General features: G+C 41.2%; 1 protein-coding gene across 1 annotated transcript; it reads right to left on the bottom strand.

Moving 5' to 3' along the window:
- Positions 1-848: 848 nt before the first annotated feature.
- serpine2 (serpin peptidase inhibitor, clade E (nexin, plasminogen activator inhibitor type 1), member 2) lies at positions 849-9011 on the bottom strand. The gene is made up of 9 exons (XM_034604075.1): positions 8771-9011; positions 7307-7585; positions 6966-7193; positions 6191-6388; positions 3626-3824; positions 3427-3524; positions 2826-2912; positions 1564-1647; positions 849-935 (listed from the first exon to the last, which is right to left on the bottom strand). Exons 2-9 carry the CDS (start codon positions 7566-7568, stop codon positions 892-894), a joined length of 1200 nt encoding a protein of 399 aa, XP_034459966.1. The 5' UTR covers positions 7569-7585; positions 8771-9011; the 3' UTR covers positions 849-891.
- Between the last annotated feature and the right edge of the window lie 1957 nt (positions 9012-10968).

Here is a 10968-nt window from a genome sequence, read left to right on the forward strand (position 1 = left end):
GATCTATAATCCATGTTCATTCTTTAATAATTTGACACCAGTTTGTATTAGTCTGTGCGAATGTGACGGAAGCATCCCGAACACACCTACCTCTCATATAGCCACACATGAGCCTCAACAATACAAGTGGTTTACAAAATGTACAGATGTGTTTAAATAGTTTCTGAATAAAGAAGCACCACCATATATTTGGATTGTAATGGTCAAAGAAATGATATAATTGAAAACAGTACACAAGTCACATGTACACAAACATTCCCTCTCAGGAATAATATAACTGCACATAAGTGAAGAAAAACCATTGGTGTTTTAAATATGTGTATTTATTTTCTCAAATATAAAGCAGGTATAATAAAAGAAGACTTCCTCAGTGAAGGAAAGAATCATATTTAAATAGCTGAACGTGAAGTGTTCAAGGTAACCAAGAGTGTAACTTATAATGACCTCGAGCGACTTCAGATGGAAAGCTTTTAAACTGAAAGTGATGGAATGAATAAAAAAAAAGTAAATTATTTCAGAGTTGAGAAAATACACAAGGGACATTCAAAGTCTTTTAAAAATGTAATAAAGTCAAAATTAAAAGCATAAAAAATTAAAACTTTTAGAAAACTTAGTCTGCAAAACATTGTATAAAGCATGTTATGCATTATGGAAAATAAAGCAAAATTTATAACAAATAACATTATATGTCCACACTGTACATAGAGTCTACAGCAAAAAGTGTGTGTGTGTGTGTGTGTGTGTGTGTGTGTGTGTGTGTGTGTGTGTGTGTGTGTGTGTGTGTGTGTGTGTGTGTGTGTGTGTGTGTGTGTGTGTGTGTGTGTGTGTGTGTGTGGGGAAGTATTTTTCTTGTGCTGGCCTATGACACTACCAGGGACTGTCCAGTGATGGCTAGGCTGAAGGCTGGTTGATCTGGCCCATAAAGAGAATGGTACCTGCGGGTAGAGACATGGAGAATTCAACATAGTGAAGCACAAAAACCCTTTAACTCCACAGTGAAGCGTAAACTATATTCAAACACAACTATACATGAACAAGACAAATGACATTCAACTAAAAGTGTTTGGGGCGACCAAAGGTCTCAGCTCAATAAACCTGCCTTCCAATGTTTGCAGAGGAGTTGCTGATTTGATGCTGATCTGGACAGAATATCTGGCCAAATTATCCTGTGTGCGAGGGGTTTACAGACAAAATCCTGATCGGAGTCCCTCCAATTTCCTCCCACGAAGATTAGAAATCATGGAGATTTGTGCAGTATAAAAAGGGACATCAATTGATCAAGCAGAACCCATTTGAGCTGACCAGCAAGCATCACCAACCATTTGTTGTGTACTTTTGTTTAGAACTGAAACTTGGGTGCCTTCAGCATAAAGACTTTTGTTTCTCGTTGCAGGTGGACAGTAGAAAAGATTTGAAAATCCTCCAGTGAGCAGCAGGTATTGTTCTGGTTTCCTTTGGGTTACATCGTTTCAATGAGCCTAACATTTCAAGATGGTGTATATTTCTCCTATAGCTGCACAAATGTGTCTGTGGGTCAACACAAATGGAAACAGTAGATTGTACCTGTTGGATTGTGTCTGATGAGGAAGAGGAAAGGTCTGTCCACCATCACCCAGGGTGGAGAGGACCGAGCCAGCAAAATGGCAGCTAAACAGAAAAAGAAAACACAACTGTCAGAAACTAAAACAGCTCAAAGGCGTTTTCACACATGAAAGGCCGGACCATGATAAATGTCTTTATTACATTGTTTACATTTGATCCTGTTTCACATTGAAATTTAGTGAGCGAGCTAAAGAATTTTGTATCACATACACGTCCTACATCACCTACTGTACATGGTCTGGACAGCAGTCAGGGGCACTCCCCCCCCCAACGTATTTTTATTATTTTCAGAACAAAAGGCTCAGTGTTACATATTAAAATCAGACCCCGCTCAGTTCTCAAGCTATTTGATTCACGTATCTAGTAATCTGATTGCACCCCCAGAAGTAGTGGAAATGATTCCCAAGATCCGTTCTACGCTTATGGCAAATGGGAGAGATGGTGGGAGATACAGTATTTTGTGGAGGGTAATAGGGGCTATGTGGAGCCTATGTAATATTTTATATTGAATCTCTGCAAGCCTATTGCAAGTGAAGGTTGGTTGTACCAGATGTACTGCCTCCGGCCAATCCTCTTCATTCTATTCATTACCTAGGTCACCCTCCCATTTTGGTGAAAGTTTGGTCGTGTCATATTCATCGTGTGAGTAATGTACTGAATAGAAAAGGGATATTACATAATTTAAGTCTTTCTGCTCATGCATACATTTTTCTGCCACACTGTAGGTGGGTGTGTCCTCTGCAGGCTTTAAAAGTGAAAAATTATCTCATTATTAGCTGCTGAAAGGACATGGGAGCCACATAAATCTGGGGGTATGCCATTTTTCAAAATTAGAGAGATTTTAGCTAGATTAAGAGTTGCAGGGAGACCGCCATTTTTGAAAGAGTCCGACTAAGATGTTCCCTAATTTTTATCGAGTAATCTTGTCCTGGTCTCCTCTGAGGTATGACCGTCTGACGAATATAGTCTCCAGTAAAAGCCTTCATAATGCTATTCATTTCAGTGGATTTGTGACATCTGACTCCATTGGTGTCTTGGAGTGCAGATATTGAGTCAGAGGCACTTTTCACATGTGTTATTTTGGGTTTTGCTAAACGGAAAAGTCTGACGGCCCAGACCAAACAAGTTAAGTTAGGGTTATGAATGTACTAAATACTGGCAGTAAAACTGTTTTCTAGAACATTTCCATCTAATGACACGTGACACCCTTAGCAAACACTCACCAGTGGCAGCGGCTGCTTTGGTTCCGTCTTCATTCACCACAATTTTGGCTTTCTGAAGGGCCTTGGATACGTGTAAACCCTCAGTGCCTGTGAAAACACTTGCTGTTAATTATAGTTCTAGACAATAGAATGTGTTTATGGATATGCAGTAAGACCACTGCCTTTTTATCAACAATCTGATATTAATCATCCAGTGCTGTCCATATTCAAAACGTGGGAATCATTTTTAGAGAATTAATATACCAACAATCAATCAAGTATTTGTACACAATTAGCCTGATTAGAGCTCTTCTCAGGGCTACGTGGGCCTGTACAGACAGACCTGTGCTTTACTGACATCTTCTGCCACTGTGGTGCCTTTGTTGAGGTAAAACAACACACTGTTATAATGAATACGCCACAAGATGGCACTACAGCACTTCATTTAGTGTTCCTTTCATTCCTCAGGGAGACACATCAGTTTTGAAATTACTTACTCTTACTGGCTCTTAGCAGTAAACAGCCAACAACCATCTTAAATAGTTTTAGGCCTTGCTCTTCTTCAAAATGTTGCTGTGGAAGCATTACAGTACTTTTGGATATGACTATAACTTCCACTCACTTATGTGACTGAAGTCAGCTCTGTCCTGACTGAACATGTCTGTTATTCCCAGTGCTGCAAGTGGAGCTTCCAAATCTACCTCCGCATCAGCAGTAAACCTGCAGACATAAAAAAAAAACATGCACACACAACATTTTTCATGTCTGTAGCATTCAGGCAAGTACGTTTTAAGAGCAACTTCTGTGTGTGCGTGTCTTACTTGGGGATGGCCAGGTGGACCTTCCTCATGTGCATCAGTTTGGTCCAGCCCTGCACTGTGGCTGTGCTGATGTGTGGGATGATACGGGACAGAGATGTGTCCTCATCAGTGGGCAGGACAATCATCATGCTGATGGTGTTGCCATGGTAAGGGAGCTCGATGACCTTATACTTTTTCCCCTGTGGAGTGGTGGCCAAGCCTTAGCAGAAGAGAGAAGGTAGGTAGGTAGATAGGTTAATGATAATGAGAATTACTTATAAAATTACTATTTATTTACATATATACATACACATATAATAATCCTCGATTGATTCTCATGAGGGAATTTCCTAACCCTTATATATATATACACACACACACACACACACACACACACACACACACACACACTCTATGGGCATTACAGCAGCTCAAGTACAGAATAAATAAAAAGGTAAATAGAATGAAAATAAGGCACAAAAATGAAGGCAGTCAGTCCAACCACTAGTGATGTGCTTGAGTTGGTGGTGTAAACCATCTCAAAGTGGCATTGTGATGATGATCAAAGATCAATAAACAATTGATTAAACAAAAAATTGTTTCTGTTGAACCTTTGACTGACAGGATCCAAGGTATATTTTTGATAAATCTGATAAAAAATAAAATTCTTTAGAAACCTCCTGCTTTGACTTACAAGTAATTAAAAAAACATGCATTAAAAAGTGTCCTCTCTTCTCAGTTTGGGACTACAGAACCCATTTCTCTGCTTGATTGTGATGCAGGAAAAATAAAATCTGTTTGTGTTTCTGTTGATGATTATGTTTTCTGTTGTCCCTCGGACCCCGGCTGTTATCACTGCTCAGTGCTTTTATATAGTCTAAACGGAAAATGCACCATTTCCTGAGGGCAAACAGATTCTTCCTCAGAAAAGACCTGGGAGGATGCAAATGCTCATTAAATCAAATGCAAAACACTGTCTGGAACAACACTGCGTTCTATCAGTTGGTTTGTGGGAGTAGCAAACCAGACAAGGTCCTTTGATTTTTTAAATAACAATATAAAATCCTTATAATTCGGCAGTTAGCTCCAAAATAAGAATGAGATATGTGCTGTTAAACAGCTGTATATAAAAAAAAGACATGAAGTCACAGTAACTTTCTCACACCACAAGAATCAATTCCACTGTGTTTGCAGATGCTCATGGCCAGACGTTGTATGGTCATTAAAATTAATCACAGCACATTAAAGTAGAGAACATGTAAATCCCATTATATTCATAAAACATACATTTAAAAAGCCACACACACACGCACACACACACACACACACACACACACACACGCACGCACACGCACAAGGCCTGTTATACCAAAGTTGAGGCCAAACATAACGTTTTATTCTCTTAATTAAGTAACTACAACATTTTGGGGACAAAAATCAAAGCAACAATTCACAGACTTTCCACACAACAGTCAACAAACACACTTCAGGATACATCAGAGAAATCTGTGCCTCACAGCTGAGCATGGCCTCAGTCTAACTCCAGCCTTGCATGGGAATCCACTCACAGCACTCACCATGCTAACACAAATCTGACACACATCTAAATATAGACATCTGACTGGAATATCGTTTCATTTTACACAGGGATAACTGCTATGCTACGGATGTGGCATGTCGAGACCTGTATGTCCTAACAACCTAACACAACTGACTATGACTCAAACTGGAAATATCTTAGACTCCAACATCAAAACAAACCAACCAAAATCAACCGTTTTTAATCATGAACATCTTCAGTATCTCAAACTTTGTTCAAAACAGCTCAGACAAACAGGAATTACTCACAGAAACTTTGTGTTGAGTTTCAGGTATCCTGTGGAGTTTTTGACCAACTGCAAGCAGGCATACAAGGATGCAGAACAGTTAACTGTAACAACATTTTACTTGCTGTGCTTCGACTGCCTCTCATCACTTGACAACCTTCTATGGTCAATATATTTGAAATCATCCTAAAATGTTAAATCTAGGGTTGTTAATACTGGAAAAGTTAGGAAAAATAAACTCAAGAATTGCAACAGATACATCCCACCCCCTCCCAAAGGCCCTCTCTTTAAAAGCTACGCCCAAAAAACACATGCATGTTCACTGCCTGACACTAAATTCTGGCTATAGTCTCTGCTTCAGTGGTGTGCGTCTCCCCAGCTGAAGACAGTGACAGCACAGACAGGGTGCATGCAGGCACGTAGATTGGTTGGTAACAGACATGTTAGCCAGCCAATCATTTCATTTGGTCCGAATGGACGACTTTTACACCAAATTTGCACCTCAATTTCACACACTTATACCTTATCATACCACCAAGATCCACAAATAAGGGAAATCAGTGAAAATGAAAAAAAAAAAAAAACTGAACAATGTTGAAGTAAACATTTCTTTACTGGATCCACACCCAAATTTTCCATGACACATCCTTCCACTAAGTTTCATAGTTTTAGTTTACTGAGAATCAAGCAAACACAAATAGGTGAAAACAACCTCACACAAAGCGCCCTCAGAGGAAACCTCTCACACATCACCACTTACCTATGTTGAAGACAGACAGCTGCGACATCATTGGGACTGAAAGTACGTTCCCATCGCCCGCCTTGAAGGGCTTCATCTTAGTGTTCACCGGCTGGAAGCGGGACTTCCATAAGCCTTTAAAGTAGATTGAGTTGACAACGACCAGACGGGTCAGTGCCGCGTCCAGCATGTCTGGTTTGATCAGGCTGGAGATGTGACCTGAATGAAGATGCAACACGGAGGCAACATTCTATCAACACAGGCTTGATTAAAAAAAAAAAAAAACATACACACGAAAATCATCTCTTTAATTTTCTATTCAGTAAAGATGAGAAAGTAATAATGCAGTCATCAAATCATGACACTCCAGTCTACACAACAGAGAACTGAACAAATTATTACAAAGTGATGGGCTAATACTGTTATTTGTGAAAAAGAGAGTTCAGTGGTAGTTTGAATGAGAGTTTGTCTTTGCATGTGCAGCACCCTATCTCCTAATCGATCAATAAGACTTACAAAGCTGGGCCGCAGGAACTGTTAAATCTGTGGCCACTCCAACTAATCTGAAATGATTTGGCACATAAATTTGTGATAATGTCTCCCTAGGTTTTAGTCAACGCATGTATCAATGGATAACATGCATAACTGATGGGGAAACTGAAGTTTTTTCTGACAAATCTACCGTTTTCAGAATACAAGCTCACATACAGTGTGGCACTCATATATGCAATTTTAGGGGCTTTATGGGGAATATTTTGTCTTGTGCATGCAGCTGCTATCAATCCATGACTCCTACCTTTGGTCTTATTGTTGACCCAGTCATTGATTTCATTGGCTGCCCCCTCGCGGTTGCTGAAGTTCAAGCTCCTGCTCTCACTTTGGAAGTTGCCCTTGTTGGTGGCTACAAAGGACTCCTCCATGGGGAAACCCTCCTGGCTGAAAATGCCATTGGCGATCAGCACAGCATCCTGGTTGGACTTTGCTGTCAGGGTCTTGTGCAGTTTCCTTAACATCTTATAAGGACCTGTGCAGATTTAATACATTATTTCTCAATCATATATTAATGTAAAGAAATAATAAACCTTCTTTTATTGCATCCATCTTATCTTAATCTCTACAGTCAGGAATAGTCCTTACCATTTTTCTTGTAGCGCAGACCACTAATGATCTGCTTCCGGGTCCCTCCGTGGGCTCCAGTTAGCAGCATGCCTAGGATGGAGGCCACTCCATGGGGTGAAAACACTACATTTTCCTGGGGCTTTGAGCGCACCACTTGCTGAAACACCTGTATGCCAAGATCTGAGCCCCGTTCACCATACGAGGGAGCCTGGGGCAGTGCACCCTCAAGGCCATGCAGCATCACCAGCGCACACAGGCAAAACAAGGGGAGGTGCTTCATTTTCACTGATACAGAACCTGCGATTAAACAGACAGAGTGGTCAAAAGACATTTTCAGACATGAAGAATTGGGTCTGGACTTTCTCCTGTGGTTACCTTGCCTACATGAACAAAGCAGCAGGAGACAGAAATCACATCAAGTAGGCGGCATTGGTTAAAAACCACATCCACACCAGCTGCAGACTGTCCCTTTCATGTGACTCACCATGGTTCAGCATAATAATTACAGGCACCTTTGCTCGTCCTTAAGCAACACAACCTTTTCACCAGAACCGCAGGGTCTGACTAACTCTTACTCATTCTGTCTAAGTATTACATTCTGACCGTAACCAGGCCACTGAAACTTTCCTCTTCTTACATATAAATTTCCGACTATAATAAATCTTCCGGACCATTTAAGGGGAAATGATTCAGCCTGCCCCCCCCCCCCCCCCCCCCCCCACCCCCCACACCACACACCACACACACACACACACACACTGAAGCAGGATGAATGCAGGTGTGTGTGTGCGGTGTTCAGGTATTACTCATGTTGGGGGAATCTAAACTTCTTGATATAGTCGTATTATTGTTCCCAAAATTGTAAATCATTACATTTTAACGTGAAGACATATTTTATGGTCAGGTCAAAGTTAGGTTAAGGATTAGGCGAAAAGTAACAAAGGTTAAGGTGTAAGTAAGTCTCCAGGGAATCAATGCTACTTAAAGTAATGTCGTCTGAAATCATGGAAACACAAAGAGTCGACTGTGTCAAGACGTGGAGACACGACTCTGTGTGTGTGTGTGTGTGTGTGTAAAAATACAAATACCCACATGTATTTATATATTAGATTGTGTAAGGGGCTCCTGCTGAGTCATGTTTGTCTGACTAATGCATGTCTATGTGAGCAGTCACACCGTGCAGCACTCAGGTGAGGAATTTGTCACGTTTGTCACGTTTGTCACGTTCAATCGCAGAACGCCTACTTCTCCTCTGTTGCAGGTTTACGTTGAATATCTATAGTGGATTTAAAGAGTCAAACAGAAGCCACCTGACAGAAAAGCAGCACATTGTCTGTATAATCACAGGAATTTGACTTGTTGCGCTACAGTGCACACTGATGTGCAGCTAGCTGTTGCTAAGCTACATTACACGTTAGAACCTGGAACATCATTAGTTGGGGGGGGGGGGGACAGTTGATGTTAAAAAGGCGACGGTCCTACCGAGCTGCACGTTACGTTCGTTCCACTTATCCCGCAGGTGAAATGAGACCTGATCCGTCCGCTGTCCACTTCCGTCCCGCACACACACTCAGGTCTGTCCGCGGTGTGGATCGAAATAAAAAGCGACTCTTTATTCCGGTGAATGTGACTCGAACACTGCTTCCCCCGCCGATTCTCAGAGCATTTTATTACGCTCAACTCCGCCTTCACAGCCGGAGCATCTCCGTCACTGTCAGAGGAGGAGCGCTTCCGGTGTACTCTCAAAATAAAAGCTTCATGGATTGCAATACATCTCCCAACTTTTTGAATCTAACAATTTTACATAATGCTTTATTATTATGATGTAAATTTTGCATATTTATAGCTTTGTGTTGTATTCATCAAAGTAATAAAAACGTTTAGTGCCATATTCAGGTACAATATACTTAAATCGCTTCAGTTTGACCTTCATTTGGGCACACAGCCATGGAAAAGGAGAGGAGAAATAGAGTGCTGCTTAAAGCTGTTCACTATTATGCCACCGGTGTATTTATTTTTTGTATCATGATGTTAATACAAATTCTCGGTTTCCTTCTCTCAGTTGCTCTGGCTCCGTTTAAATCAGAGGGGGACGGGGGCTCTCCGGCTCTGCAGGTCGATGATATTGTCCTGTTGGGTCTTATTCACTTAAACGTGTTTATATTGCTCACCCCTGAGAAAAAGCCATTCTTAGATGACCACCTGTTGCTTTTCTACCTGCTGTAGTGGCAACACACAAACACACACCTGAGGAAGAGGCAGAGATTTACGTCCCTGTCGCTGCCAAAAAGGGGATTAGCTGCTGGAGGGTTTGAATTTCAAGCGATTAGATGAGTCTGTGGGCAAATTATGACTAAATCCACCCTAAATGTCAACAAAGACAGGATTGTGGGCTGTCATAAAAACAAATACTCCACATGTGTATTCTATGGGCTGAACCGCCACTCTAATAGATTCCCCACACAGTCTGACTGAACACACAGGTGAGAGGTGAGAGCTCAGTGTCAGCGCCAGTGGTGGATCTAGGACTTTTCTAAATCAGGGGCTTTAAGGGAGCCACAATTTACAAAGATGGGCCAATCATATGTCCAACATCTATGCACAATTCCGCTTGCAGTAAGGTGCACGTTTAGGTCATTCCTTGTTTTCTCTTAGCTCTCAAGCTAATAATCATCATTGAATTTACTTGTGCAGTGTCCGATCTAAAGATGTCGGTTTGTAATGTGCTGTACTCTTGTAGTTCAGGAGCTACTTCAGAATTATTCCTTGTCATTAGTGAGTCCTCCTCAAACAGTTCTACAACATACTGTCACTGTGGTTATTGTTTGCACGCTCAATGTTGTGTGCAGTGCCTCCCCCCACCTCCCCTCTGGATCCGCCCCTGGTCAGGGCACATTTTTGTGGATGTGTAGTCTGTGGCAGGAAGGGGATCTTGCATGTCCAGCTGGGATGCAGAGAAGGCTCTGTTGTGAAAATAAACAGGGTCATTGTGTGCGTGTGTGTCTTAAGGTCTTAAGAAGGTAGTGAATGAACTCACAGCTGCATTCTCTAATCATGCCAGGCCAGGCCGCATATTTTTCTATTGCAGGTCCTGCTTTTAAACCTATTTCACCTACAGCAAGATAAAAGATGGGAACATTGGGGTCTGATACGCAGTCCAAATTACACAATTTCCAGAAGTTCCCATTGTGCCAAAGATGTCATCTCTGGATTTTGCAGGAGATAACGACATGCACAGGCTGAGCAGCCAAGAAAACATTTTTGGTCACACTTTTATCATCACACAAGACTTAACTTGTGCTGAAAAGACCAGATTTATGCATGTTCGTGCAACACATATCCCATTCAAAACCTGTGAACTAAAGCCACTGCTGGACAAATTATGTGTTGAAATGTTTAGTTTTGTATTGTTGGTGTTTGAGCTTTACTTTTAGTGTGTTATCGAGGTGTAAGGGTCGTCTGTACATTTATTCAGGAAAATATAATGTTCTTTATGATCTTTGCTTTAAAATCTCCAGATATCTCCAAAAGCTGCTGAGGAAGATGCAATATGATGGTTGTCAATATAAAATGTGTTTACTGAGTTGGCCACACAGTGTCCTGTATGCAGGTTGGATGGGTCAGTGGCATGAAGCTAAAGGTGGAAATGTTTTGTACTCTAAAGGAAACTCATACCTCCA

This window comes from Hippoglossus hippoglossus, chromosome 13 (assembly GCF_009819705.1).
Source record: "Hippoglossus hippoglossus isolate fHipHip1 chromosome 13, fHipHip1.pri, whole genome shotgun sequence".
Lineage (NCBI taxonomy): Eukaryota > Metazoa > Chordata > Actinopteri > Pleuronectiformes > Pleuronectidae > Hippoglossus > Hippoglossus hippoglossus.